The sequence below is a fragment of the Balaenoptera musculus genome, chromosome 4 (assembly GCF_009873245.2).
Source record: "Balaenoptera musculus isolate JJ_BM4_2016_0621 chromosome 4, mBalMus1.pri.v3, whole genome shotgun sequence".
Classification (NCBI taxonomy): domain Eukaryota; kingdom Metazoa; phylum Chordata; class Mammalia; order Artiodactyla; family Balaenopteridae; genus Balaenoptera; species Balaenoptera musculus.
Window position 1 is genome coordinate 22,062,076 of NC_045788.1, and position 14,231 is coordinate 22,076,306.

General features: G+C 50.2%; 1 protein-coding gene across 1 annotated transcript in view; it reads left to right on the forward strand.

The window, feature by feature from the left end:
- Window positions 1-13,840, forward strand: part of SPSB4 (splA/ryanodine receptor domain and SOCS box containing 4) — a 63,382-nt gene extending 49,542 nt beyond the window's left edge. Inside the window, exon 2 of the mRNA XM_036851006.1 lies at window positions 12,371-13,840. Within this exon, the coding sequence (XP_036706901.1) occupies window positions 12,371-12,498 (128 nt within the window). The 3' untranslated portion in view covers window positions 12,499-13,840. The remainder of the gene's footprint in view (window positions 1-12,370) is intronic.
- Window positions 13,841-14,231: the final 391 nt, after the last annotated feature.

Genomic DNA, 14,231 nt, shown 5'->3' on the forward strand with positions numbered 1-14,231 from the left:
CGAATCCGTCATCCAACCCAAGGACTAGAAAATTGACAACCAGCGCTTCTGTGCCTCCGTGGTCTAGCCTTGCCCACCCCCATCCCCTCTGCCTCAAGGCAACCACTCCTCTGAATTCTGTGTTTCCTGTTCCTTGCAGACTTTTTAGACACCTATAGTATGTGTCTAAATAATGCCTTGCTTAGTTTAGTTCTCGAACTTTCGAGTTTGCCTCTTCCTTTCTCAATACCACACTGTGTTCATCGCCATGGCTTTAAGTAAGTCCTGCTCTCCAGCTGGCAAGTTCTGCTATCCCCACGCTCATTTTTCTTCTTTAGAAGGGGACACACCATGAGGAATCGGGGGTCCCATCCCTGAGCGCCCCAACCTTGCCCTGGATGGGATGAGTACCACCTGTCTCTGAAGGACCCTGCTCCCCTCCCTGGTCTCCCTATGTTGGACGTGCTTCTTTCAGTGTCTGTAGGGGCCGCCAGGTTGTTCCCATGGCTGCAGCAGCAGAGATAACTTCTAGGGGTGTTGGGATGATCCGTGGTGCAGGGTCCACGCCAGCCAGGCCCTCCCCCACTGAGGCTCTCCCCACGTGACCAGAGGCTGTCCTCGGCCAGGGCCGGGGTGTCCAGCCATCGTGCAGCTCCCTGGGGCGAGCTCCAAATCGAAAACAGTCAGATTTTCTGGGAAATTTTTCAGCTGAGTCAGGAGCATCCCTCCAGCAGACCCGCGGAGCCGGCACAGCGTGTTGCTAATTCTGTCCGCCTGCAGGAACCTTGCTGGAGGGTTCTTTACCTGCCTTAGGGCAGTAGGAAAGGGCTGCTTTTAAAATTCATTCCCTGCACCAGAAGAGCTGGGCCATAGTTTGCTTTGTAGAGATGAAGGCTCATTGCAGCTGTCTCCCCTCCCCCAGATACCCTCCCACTGGCCCAGCACCCACGATGTCCAAAGCAGAGCCACGGGGCTGGGCAGCGAGGACAAGAGCCGGTCCCTGCCTGTGGGAGCCCACAGTCTGCAGGGGCGAAGACGACATCACCACTACGTCAGGTGATGCACAAGCTGTCACATGGTGTGGGTCCATCCCCCAGATGCTCCCAGTCGCCCACACGGGCACTCGGCTGAGACACCTCGGGTACAGCCTCTGTTCCCAATGAGATAAGGACACTGACTTTTTTTTTTTTAACAGACTAGACTTTCTCCAACAACTGATTATTGTTTCCTCAAAGTGTCTTCTGGGAAAACTGTGAACTTTTCCCAATGTTACACAAAAGAGATTTCTTTGAACGCATCTTAGAGATATGCCTTCAGAGCCAACAGACATCCTTCTCAGCCCTCAGCGGAGATAACTCTTATTCATCCTCTAAAACTTCTCTTAGCTGCAGTCTCCTCCAGGAAGCCGTCCTGGACACCCCCTGGCTGGGTTAGGTGCCCTTCTTCCTGGCTCCCTCAGCTCCCCCTCCAATTCCCTCTCTTAAGCACAGACCCCTCTGTGCTTATTTCCGTCTCCCTGTCCTGTCTGTAGCCCCGTGAGCCTCTGTGTGTCTGGCTGTCTACTCAGGACCTGCAAAGCACGTTTGTAAGTAGAAGTCTGATGAATACACGCGTGTGTGGTGAGCGTCACAAGTTGGACAAGACTTCATCCCCAGAGTCCACAAAATGACATTAGAACTCTGATATCCCTCCAAACCCTTCTTGAGAAGCCTTTAACCAAAACAGTGATGTTCTTTGTGCCTTGATTTTTCCATCTGCAGAACGCACCAATCATCTTACATGGTTCAAGTTTGCTGCTGAAACAGACTGGCCTTGGCCATGTACTAGGGTGGAGGCTGAGCTCGGGGTCCTATCCAGCACAGCTCCCTACACCCCAGCCAGGCTCTCAGAGGCTGGGCAGGTGATGGGCCCCTCTTCCCTCTGTCCACTCCTTCCCAACCCAAGCACACAGAGGTTTCTCCACAGAGGCTGCATCTGCTTGGAGGTTGAGAAGGCCCAGTAGGGACCAAGGCCACAAACCACCCCAGGAGGGGAGGCCCCAGTGCCCACCTGGAGCCATTCATTCAGCCTCAGAGCTGGGAGAGGGCAACAGCTAACACCCCCCTGGCTTCAGCAGGGCCAGGCATGGCTGCAAGGTGGGCGGACAGGCAGCTCCAACCCTGCCGAGATCTTGGCCAGCGGGGTAGAGAGTACTGGTGGATGGAAGGCCCTCGGACAGGGGATTCAGGTCACCGGATCCCTCGTTCTTCTGACAATGCTGTGGCTAAAATGAGCCTCACCTGGTAAAGCTGAGGACAGACTTTAAGCAGCCAGCCTTGCTTTTGATATAATAGCAGATTGTAAGCAGCTAGCCCCCTGGACCTGGCTCAGCACCACCTCCCCCAGGAAGCCTGCCTGGCTTGTGCCTGCAGCTTGGGAGCCACAGCCCTGGATCACCAAGGCTCATCTAACATGTATTACACAGGCATCCCTGGCCTTGCCATTTCACTTTTTCTTGTGTGTTGAAGCCTGATTTGATTGGGTGCAGTCAGAGTCCTTCCACTGCCAGGATTAAACGTGACGTCTGTTCTGTCAAGTGTCAGCTGGTAGAAAGGACCCCCAGCCTTCTTGCCAAGCCACTTGCTGCACTGGTACAGGCTGAGGCCCCAAGGAGGATGGAGAGGCCGCTCTGCCAGACGGTAGCCGAGGCCGGCCGGAGCCCAGGCCTGCCAGCTGCTCAGCCACTTCCCAGGCAGCTGTGAGGCCGGCTCGGGGAGAAGGAGCTCTGAAGTGGCACTGAACACAGACGACCTGAATGCCAGAGGCTTCTTGTCCCCAGTTCATTGTCCAGCCCCCAACCCGGTGACCCCACAGCTACTCACCGCCCGCCCCCGCCCCTCACCGTCCTGCCTGCCTTGCCCCCGTACGCTTTGTCCCTGAGAATAGCGAACTGGTCAGCTGGGTGAGGAGGGAGGTGAAGAAAGGCAATGCTGGTGGGCTGAGCAAAAGAGAGCGGGAAGTAATGGTCACAGTGGGGGTGGCTGATTCAGCATCCCTGGGGTCCTGGAAGGGGCATTTGGAGCAATGCTGCAGTCCGTGGTGTGGCCCAGGATGTGGGTAGCCGGGTGGGGGAGCGTGGCCCTGAGGAGGAGGCAGTCCAGACCCAGGAGGCTGCGTGGTGAGAGGGTCGTGCCTGTGGAGGATTCTGTCATCGGGGAGGTGGCAGGTATGGGTTGAGAAGGCACCAGGGAGGCCAGGCCAGAGCCCTGACAGGGACCAGAAGAGGACCCGGCCAAGTGGTGTGAGCCACGGAGGGGCTGGGACTTCTTCTAGCAGACGGAGGCTGCAGAGCTTTGTATGTGGCAGAGGAGCGAGGGGTCCTGCCCACCTCCTGGCCCTGAGACACCAACAGCGCCCGGGCAAGGCTGAAGGGCAGTGGTGTCCTGGGAGAGGACGCTGGGTTCAGTTAGGGCGGGAGGTGGAGGGAGCTCTCAGAAGAGAAGTTGGGTTGCAGTTTTCTGTGTGGAGTGGCACTTCCAGAGGGCACAGTGGGAGCTCTGAGGGTGGGGAAGCCAAGGGCTGGGGTCAGAGGTCAGGAGGCACGGAGCTTTGTGGGTGTGGCACTTTAGAGACACGACGGCCCCTGGAAGGAGGCTCTTCCAAGCATCACAATCTAATGGACCTTCGTATCACTCATTCTACCTTCCTTTGCTTCTGTGTTCCACTTACTCCCCCCCACCCCCTTTCCTGGAAGCTTGTGCCATCCTGTTTCTTGGATTCCTTTTTCATTTTGCTGGAATAACTCCTTAAGTAACTTTCAGGCTGGGTGGGTAGAGGCTCTTCTTTTAGAGCCACTGAACACATCTAAAAATGCAGCTGCTGTTCACTCCACAGCCATGTAGCTCCCCTTTGCCTGGGAGCACCGCAGAGTCTTTAGGTGAGAATATTTTGCTGTCTAGTACTGTGTCGGGGAGCTGGTGGACAGGCCAGCCCCTCGGGTACGTCCTCCGGTGGAAGTGTCTGTGCCCATGATGCTTGCTGGCACCAAGTTCATCTGAAGATGCTGCTTTTGTCCCGGCTGTAGTCATACCCTTTTTGTTGGGGAAACAGTGACGCTTGCTAAGAGAAACCTCCAGATTCCAGGGGCTTTCTAGATGTGAGCTGAGGTCTCTGTTGGCCATGATAGGGCCAATTGGTAGAGGTATGGCGTATTTTAGAAGTGAGCAGGTAATGACACATTTGTCCATTTGTGTAGTTAGCTAAGTGGGTTGACACTTGACAGGTGCAGACCCAGAAGGTGGGAGAGCCATGTCATTGGGGAGCAGGTGACACTTGGTTTGCGTCCTGAAAGGGGAGACAGGCTTCTGGCAGGCAGTACAGGGAAAGGTGTTCCAGCTGAAGGAATAGCAGGAGGGGAGGCCCAGAGGCATGTAGACAATCCTCTGAGTCTTTGGACACCAAAACCATGGTCTGCAGAAAGTGATTAGCACAGTGTCGGATACATAGAGTGTGTGTGCTTGCCCACATGCGTGTCTTCTCCTTTTTTTCCCCCGAAAACCATGTCTACTTAAGTTCAGGTTTCAGGGCTGTCACTGAAAGCTTCCCCCATCTGCTGACCATTGTCTAAACTGTTCCAAAAGAATTTCACCTCTTGACCTTAAAAATGTTGATCTTCTTTTTTTTTCAAAATATAAATGCAGGAATGGGGGTAGGGTGATGACTCACGTCTTGGCATCTCCTCACCAACAGCAGAGGAGACTTAAAGGGGCCCAGAGAAGAAGTTTAAGGCACAAAGTGCCTAGCTCTCCACTGTTTCATCATAGACATAGACCATCAAAACCAGATGAGCTAACACCCCCATTTTATTGACAGCAAAACAGAGTCCCTGGGCAGTTCTGTGGCTTACTGAGGGTCATGTAGGGGGTGAGTGGTGGAGAATTATGGAAAATACAGCTCCCTGGAGAACTTTGGAAATGATTGCCTTGCGATATTTTTAGCACAGAACAAGACATCCAGCCCTGGCTCCAGTAAGTCTTCATCAAGAGCAGAGCATTGTTGTCAATTAGGATGATGTACCGGGGCATTTTTAGGACCACGATAAGTAAATTAGTACTATTTTTTAAAGGTACCTCTTGGGCTGTTGGCCTGGAATAAGACATACTGTAGAGAGAACGCCTTTGGAACAAGGAGCATGTTGTGTCATACCATTGTCACAAGGCATGGATGGAGGTGTTGCTGCCCCCATTTTACAGATGAGAAAAATGTGGCTCTGTGAAGGTGAGCCAGCTGTCTGGCCCACTGGTGGTGGGAGCAGAAGCTGGATAGTTTTCTTTTCATAAATGTTTACTGCATTCTTTTTTCTCTTGGCCTTGCCACGTGGCATGCAGGATCTTAGTTCCCCAACCAGGGATCAAACTCGGACCCCCTGCAGTGGAAGCATGGAGTCTTAACCACTGGACCACCAGGGAATTCCCTGGGAGCAGAAGCTGGGATTCCAAACTAGTCCCTTCCCCCAACTTTGCCTGTTGGGACAGGTGGGAAGGTGCCCGGCTTGTGTCATATCCACACCTACCCACCAGGGAGCCAGGGCACTCCTAACTCAGTCAGTGACTGATTTTTTTTAATGTAAACTTGTTTTTGAAGTATAACATATATGCTGAAAGTGTACAAGTCTCAGGTGATTAAGCCTGATGATTTTTACAAACTGACCACACTGGTATTGCCAGAGCTCAAATCAAGGAGCAGAACAATACCCACCCCCCAATCACTGCTCCCCACTAATGTCACCACTACCTTAACTTCATCATCCTGCTATTGAACTCTATACAGATGAGGTTACACAAAATGTACTTCTTTCACTCAAAATTATGTTTGAGTGATTCATCCATGTTTTTTTTTTGCATGTAATTGTGGTTCCTTCATTCTCACGGCTGATTAGTATTCTACTATAAGAAGAGACACAGTTTGTGTGTGCATTCCACTGATGGCGGAGAGTAGAATTCTTGTTTCCAGTTTGGCACCTCTCTAAGCATCCGTGTACGTGCATTTTGGTGAGCATGTGTACAGCAGGGGGAGACTGTGGGCCCTAGGTTCAGTCTTAGTAGATGCTCCCAGTTTTCCAAAATGGTTGTGCCAGTTTACACGCCCACCCGAAGCCATATGAGAGTTCCAGTTGCCCCACATCCTCACCAGCACTTGCTACTGTCTTATTTTCATTTTAGCCATCCTTGTTGGCATATAGCAGAGTCACATTATGCTGTTAATTTGCATTTTTCTGATGGTTCTTGAAGTTGAGCACTTTTTCATATATTTATTGGTTATTTGGATATTCACTTTTGCAAAAATGATTCCTTTTTAAGTTTATCTTTGTCGGAAAATATTTCTAAGAATGGCTTCCAGGCTGAAAGATGCTGTGTTTCTCTTGCCACCTGGGTGATCATTTCTAAACCTTGACACTTGGCAGTTCTAAAGCCAAAGGGAGTTATAAAGAGGAGTTGGGGGATGGCCCAGGCCACACAGGGCATCCTTGGAGCTCTGGAAGTTACTTTCTCTGTGTGCTTTGAGGTTACTGTGAAGTCGTCAGTTAAAGTTCCCTCAGAAATTAGGAGAGATTTTTTTTTTAAACAATTGCAAGATCTTTTTTTTAAATTAATTAATTTGTTTATTTTTGGCTGCGTTGGGTCTTCGTCGCGGTGTGCGGGCTTGTCATGGCAGCGACTTCTCTTGTTGCACTGGCTCTAGGCACGCGGGCTTCGGTAGTTGTGGCACGTGGGCTTAGTAGTTGTGTCTCGCGGGCTCTAGAGCGCAGGCTCAGTAGTTGTGGCACACGGGCTTAGTTGCTCCACGGCATGTGGGATCTTCCCGGACCAGGGATCATACCCGTGTCCCCTGCATTGGCAGGCAGATTCTTAACCACTGTGCCACCAGGGAAGCCCCGGGAGAGATGGTTTATATTTCACATTTAGAGCTAAAGGTGTGCTCTGAACTCCAGCCCCTCCCCCCTCCCTTGCTTTCTTTGGAGTTTGGGCTCTGGAGTGATTTCAGTGACTGCAGAGGAATGAATGGAAACAGAGCTCTTTCCTTCTCTTCAGCACCTACCTGGGCAGGGAACACACAGGGAATTGAGTTCGCTGACCAGGCTTAGCATTTTGGACATTGAGGACCTAGTATGTGCCTAGAGCTTTAAAGTGATTACAAAAGTTCTTAAGCCCTGGCAATGATTCTCAAATGTTAACAGCTCAAAATTTTCCCGATGCAGAATGCGAGCCCATCCCCCGTCATTCAGAGAAGGAACTGCTGGCCTCCTAGCAGATCCCACCTCATTAACAGCCCTGCCCAAGCTCATCCTCACAAAGGGTGACCAAACAAATGCCTGGATGGGGACGAGATAGCTAGAAGTGCTGAATGTCGGACACCTACTATGTGCTGGTCACTGTGCCAAGTGCTTTCTACTCTCTAACTCGTTTAACTCTCACCACAAGCCTCCTGTCAATTAAGACCTGCCCTGTTCTCAAGGGGTTTACAGGAGAGTGGGAACTCAGACAGCAACCTTGTCAGTTAAGAGCAATTTATTTCAATAGCTTGAAACAACTGTAGAAGACACTCCCCAAAGAAGCAAGTCAATTCGTTCATTTAACGGATGGTTTCTGGGCCATCCCCCCTGTGACAGGCCCAGGCTGGGGATTGTTGGTGCATTTTACAAATGAAGAAACAAGCGCTCAGAGTACCCTTCACAAAGGCAGAAACTTGCAGTTGGCAGAGCTGGAGCTGGAAATCAGGGACTCCAAATTTCTGAGGATCCCTGGGATGTGCCAGAGGAGAGGGGTCTGATGGCCGTGAAGAAAGGGAAAGTGGCTGACCGGGTCCACGTTGAAATGTGTGGGCATGAGAGCAGAAAAGGCATCTTGGTGGCAGGGCGGCCCATTTAGGTGGGTGCAGACCTCATGGCAGGAGAGGTGGGCACCGGTGAACTGGAAAGCGGTCGGAGCCAGAGTAAGAGCCTGTGGACTGCATGAGCCTGGGAGACAGGTGACCCTCTCCTTCGCTTCATACCTTAAAGCGATCTTCCATTATTGCATGGTGTTTAAGGGAGGCACCGTGAAGCTCCACCTGTAGGCTTTTGGGCTGTGTGATTCTGGACAAGCCCCTTCACCTCTGAGCCTCAGTTTCCTTTTCTCTGAAGTAGGCGTCTCTAAATGAGATACAGTAAGTCCCCTACACACAGTCATCTCTAAATGAGATACAGTAAGTCCCCTACATACGAACCTTCAAGTTGCGAACTTTCAAAGATGCGAACATTCATTCGCATGTCCAATCACGTAAGTTAGTCCACGTGTCTGGCGTACATTGTCACGTGCGTGCATCCTCTACAAGTGGTTGTGCTTTTGTGTACAGTACTGTATAGAGTACAGTAGTACAGTATCTTTATTTCAAGCCCAGGATGTCCGGAAGCAAGCGTAAAGTGGCGGTGTTGTAGCTGGTACTGTTAAGAAGTGCCAAGCGATAATGATGGAAACAAAAGTGAAAATAATTGAGAGAGTGGAGTGAGGCAAAAAGATGGTTAGACGTCGCTCGTTCTTATAACATGAATGGTTCAACCGTCGGCACGACTCTAAAGAACAAGTACAAGGTAATGGAGCATGTGAAGTCCACTGTGCTGATGATGTCGACAGTGATATTGAAGAAGCGTGGAAAAGTGATGGAGGAAATGAGAAACTTCTCAGCGTGTGGTTGCAGCATCAGCGTCAGCGTTGAGTCCTGCTCAGCTTAAGGCTGATTCAAGAGAAAGCTAAAAGCCTTTATGAAGACTTGAAGAAGAAACACGGCGAAGAATCAGAGGGTGCATCTTCTAATGCCAGCCATGGCTGGTTTCATCGGTTCAAGGCTAGAGACAACCTTCACAAGGTAAAAGTAAGCAAGGCAGGGAGTGCAGATATGGTAGCTGCCCGGGAATTTCTTGAATTCTCTTCTTCCCAGAGAAAGGACTAAGAGAGACAAGAGGAAGAAAAAGTAACTGAAGAACCGAAGAGATTCACGATGCAGGAAATGGCAAGGGGGTTTTCTTTATTTGAGGAGGCACTGTTAGTCTCTGAGGCACAGACCCGGATGTAGAAAGCTACACAGAGGTTGCAGCAGCTGTGCAGAATGCAATCCAGTGCTACCGTGTCATCTATGACGAGAAAAAAAGAGCTACTACCCAGATATCACTGGACCATTTTTTCAAGAGGGTAGATAGAATTGAATCCAGCAAGGAACCAGAACCCGTGCCATCAACGTCAGACGTGAGTGAAATTGCAGCTTGCCCTCCGTCTCCTATTGCTGACGACCCTTCAGCTCTACCACCTCCCACCTCCTCTCCCTCCTCCAGTCAGTAACTCTTCTTGCCTGTTCACTCGATGCCAGCCCCTGGATGCCAGCTGTTGTACTGTACAACTGTACTTTTCAAGGTACTGTACTGTAAGATTAAAAATGTTTGCTTATTTATTTTTTCTTTTTTATGTATTATTTTTGTGAAAAGTATTATAAACCTATTACAGTACAGTACTATATAGCTGATTGTGCTAGTTGGGTACCTAGGCTAACTTTGTTGGACTTAATGATCAAATTGGACTTATGAACGCACTCTCGGAACGGAACTTGTTCATATGTAGGGGACTTAACTGTAAACCTAACGTAGCAAAGAGACAGAACAGATGCTCAATAAATGTGGCTAAAAATAAGACAGTTTCCAGTTTCCGGCTGCCTGGGTCCAACTCCCAGCTTTGCCATTTACCAGCTGTGTGTCCTTGGGCAAGTGACTTACCCACTCTGTGTTTCTGTTTCTTCCTCCTTAAAATGGGGATAATAATAATAGTTCCTACCCTAAGAGGTAATTTTTTTTTTTTTTACTGTATTACCTTTTTATTTTTATTTTTTTTTACGTCTTTATTGGAGTATAATTGCTTTACAATGTTGTGTTAGTTTCTGCTATACAACAAACTGAATCAGCCATACATATACATATATCCCCATATCCCCTCCCTCTTGCGTCTCCCTCCCACCCTCCCTATCCCACCCCTCTAGGTGGTCACAAAGCATCGAGCTGATCTCCCTGTGCTACGCAGCAGCTTCCCACTAGCCATCTGTTTTACATTTGGTAGTGTATATATGTCAACGTTACTCTCTCACTTCGTCCCAGCTTCCCCTGCCCCCCCGAACCGTGTCCTCAAGTCCGTTCTCTACGTCTGCATCTTTATTCCTGCCCTGCCACTAGGTTCATCAGTACCGTTTTTTTAGATTCCATATATATGCATTAGCATACGGTACTTGTTTTTCTATTTCTGACTTACTTCAGTCTGTATGACAGACTCTAGGTCCATCCACCCCTAAGAGGTAACTGTGATGTGAGTTTGATACATACATTCACGTGAGTTGGTACAGATAAAGAGCTTAGCACAGCACCTGGCCACATAATATGTCTTCAATAAACAGTAGCTACAATTATATTTCATCTCTCATGTTGCCTGGTAAATAAGTAGCAATTGATCGTTAAGTAAGGCTTTTAAGGTTTTTTTCTCCCCAGCGTCCAGTGGCACAGGCAGCAAGCATTGGTGCTATAGGAACTAAAAGGAGATCACGGAAACTTGCAGTGGGCAGGTCAAGATGTCAAGGATGGGAAGATTCGGGTGGGGAGGCAGGGAAAGGGGTTCACAGAGGCATAATTTGGGGGACTGTGCAAAGCTTGGATGAGAACCAGGTGGGAGACAGTGAGAGGAGAGCTGGGTGCAGGGGCATTGCTAGGGGAGAGATGGGGACACCTCGAGGGGGGTGTCAGGTGTTGGCCTAGGCATGGTGACCATGTGACCGCAAGACTCGGGGTGAGTAATCTGCTTTCTAGGCCTGGGAAAGAGGGGATGCCCAGGCCTCCCTAGCTAACTTCAGGGGTTTGTATGAGGATCAAAAGAGGATACGGAGGTGGGAGTGTTTAAAACCACCAACACTCCACGAGGATATGCAGCCTCGCCCCATGTGAAGGAGGGCTGGGTACGCTCTTGTGTGTGGCTTCCAACGCACCAGCCAAGTCCGGGTTTGATTTTAATGGCTCTCCTCATTAACTCTGCAGCTCCAGTAAACGAAAATTCCTATAAAACGCACTCTCAACAACCTTCCCATTCCTTCCCTTCCCTTGTGATATTATTCCTCTCACAACTCTTGTATTAGTGTTTACCACTTACAGTTTTATTGTATCTTAACACGTTATAGAATGCTTTTAAAACATCACTTGTTCTGTTGACAAAAAAACAAGTGCTAAGATGCAGCATCAGGCCTCTAGCATGTTCCTGTGGATTTGGGGAAACTAGGGCTGCAGAAGCCGCATGAAACAGCATGTGACCACCACCCTCTTCATTCCAGATCCAGCTGATCAGCACCATTCCTCTCCCTCCAGACCTCCCAGCCTGTCCTGTCTTATGCCTCCATGCCTTTACCTGTTCTCTCTGCCTAGAATACCCTCCCCAACCTCACATCACATAAAACTCCTATTCACCCTTCAAAACCCCTTTCCAGTATCCTCTCTTGGAAGCTTTCAAACAACTCTTCCATATAGGAACTTCTCAGTTTCTGTCCTTGTGCATTTAAGAATTATTGCATATGTTACACTCTACTACAATTATTCACATATTTAAACTTCCAGACCTCGAGCCTTCCTTCACACCCAGGGCTGCCATTGGCCTTGGCTTAATTATCTCTGTATCCCCGGGGTCCAATTAGAGGGCCCAGAAGAGAATAAGAGCTTCATAAGTATGTCTGCAATAAACCTAACTAAACCTCAGTCCTATGTCCAGAGGTTCCATGGCTTATGAATTCTAATTCATGAATTTTTTCTAGAACTGGACATTTGAAGAAAATGCATTCTTCCACTGACCATCAAAAGAGGCTAGAGGAGAAGTTTGAGGGTTCAAGGACATTTCAAACAGCCCCCGCCACCTCACTTGTTTCTAAGAGGAAGCCCCCTGCAGATCCACCCTAGGTCAGCGTCTCTCATTTTATCACGACCTGCAGTGAAAAGTATTTTTTACATTGAGACACACTGAACACTTACATCAGAGACAGAGCTTTCATGGAGCAGTATTCACCCCTTGCTGTGGGCATTGCTCTCTGTTTCTTCTTTCTTTTCTTTTCTTTTTTTCTTTTTTTTTAAATCGCTGGTCACCACCTAATGAATTGATTCCATGTGTCCTTAGTCGGGTTGGTTGCATCCCACAATTTGAAAGACACTGCTCTAAGCCTTCAGCTACTATAACCAGAGAAGGCTTCTCTGAGGAACCCGGGGCCCTGAAGGGCAGCTCAGGAGCAGGTGGGCAGGGGGTGGGTAGGGGTGAGAGGTGTAGGGACGGCTCTGGTGAGACTCTAACTCTCTTCCCTCTCGTTGTAGCCGAGCCCCTGCCATTGATGGACCTGTGCCGGAGATGCATCCGCCTGGCCCTGGGCCGCCAGCGCCTACAGGACATCGGCTCCCTGCCGCTGCCTCAATCTCTCAAAAACTATCTGCAGTACCAGTGAGCCGGGGACGGAGGGGCAGCGGAGGGCACCCACAGCCCCAGGCCTGTCGCTTCACGGTCACACTGTACATCAGGAAGGAGTCTCCCTCCTCACCCTGGTTTCCCAGGACATTCACTTCTTTGAAAGGCCAGGACATCTTCCCAACTTTGAAAATGAAACGTCTGTTGCCAACAGTATTTGCTGCCTTGGAAGCAGCCCTCCCAAGTCAGACACCTCCTTGGAAGCCGGGAAGAGCCCGAAGCCTGCGCTGGGTGGAGATCCTGCCCGCTGAGCAGGACACAGCAGCCAAGCGGCCACCGGTATTGATCCGAGAGCCTGTTTCCTTATCCAAGAGAATGAATAAAACATTTGGGCAGGAGACTTTCTGTTGTGTGCCCCGCTGCAGACAGGGCCAGGGGAAAACTGGCCAGCTCCGGGAGAACATTGCCTCTGAATAATGCATGGTGAAAGCAGCTTGATGCCCGTGCCCCTCTGGTTCCCCACCCTTCCCAGGGCAGCAGGATTGTCATGACACTTTAGGACTTTGCACCCCTTTGAGAGACCGTTACCTAGGGATGCCCAGCTGCGGAATTGGCAAGTGGACAAAACCGTGTTGAGACACCTCCCAGCTTACCTCTCTGAACGTTGTTTACTTCCCCTCTCTCTCGCCGTCCTTCCCCACCCGGACCCCCAGTCTCTGGATGCCCAGGGCACCTCTATTCAGGGAAGCTGAGTCTGACAAATTCACCCCAGGGAATGAGCGTATCCTTTATTATTATTGTTTTAAGTAGCGTCGCATTTTAAAAGAGTGTGGTGAGGGCAGTACTTAGTCCAAAGGTGCTAATGGGGGAATTGGGGGCCTTGTGACACCCACGGGGGTGATGTCCTCGGGCTGGGGAGCCTTCCTGGGGGGCTGAGGGTCTCCAGGCAACCGTCCATTCAGGATGCAGCCTGGCCGCCACAAAGCTTTATTTGAGCGAATTATTTTTTCACTTGAGGAGACTTGTACGAGTTTGTTTCTGTTTCACGTGTGTGTGTGTGTGTGTGTGTGTGTGTGTGTGTGTGTGTGATGTGCTGCTTATTTATCAGCTTGGGGCCATGGGGGCAGCTTTGTAACTGGAAGGGTGGATGTGAGGCATCTTCTCCGCCCGCCCCAGCCTGTCATCCCCCGGGAACCATGCCGCTGCCGCCGCTGCCACCACCAGGCATCTCTCGCGTTTCCAACACTCTCTGCCCAGACTGATTTTTAACTGGAAATTGTCACAGCAGCGGGACACCAGAGCCCCAGACGGCACTGCCCCCTGCCACTTTAATGTGAATTCGATGAATGAAGAGCGTTTCTAATAAAGTTTGGCATTCAGTCCTTCAGTTTATTCAGTGCTCTTTGGGAAGGGACCGGGAGGGAGTCTTCTATCAACCTGGCTGCCAGACCTTCAGAAGGCAGGACTGTGCATCTCTCTCCAGGCACTCCCCGTCTCTTCTGTCTGGTTGTCCCCATGTAATCCCAGACTCTAGTCATTTTACAGAGGCCTGACCCGGCGGAGAGAATGGGCCTGGGGCCTGGAGCCATATAATGCTAACTTCCATGGTGGAAAAACAGGCCAAATTATTGATGCCAGGGCCGTGATGTCCACAGGGTGGCTCTTTAGGGGGCAGAGGGTCAAGCAGGGTAAACCCTAAGGGCCAGCAAAGTGACCCAGAGGTGGGGCTGGATGCGACTTTGGAAGTGCATGGTGTCACCAAGGAGCAGTGCA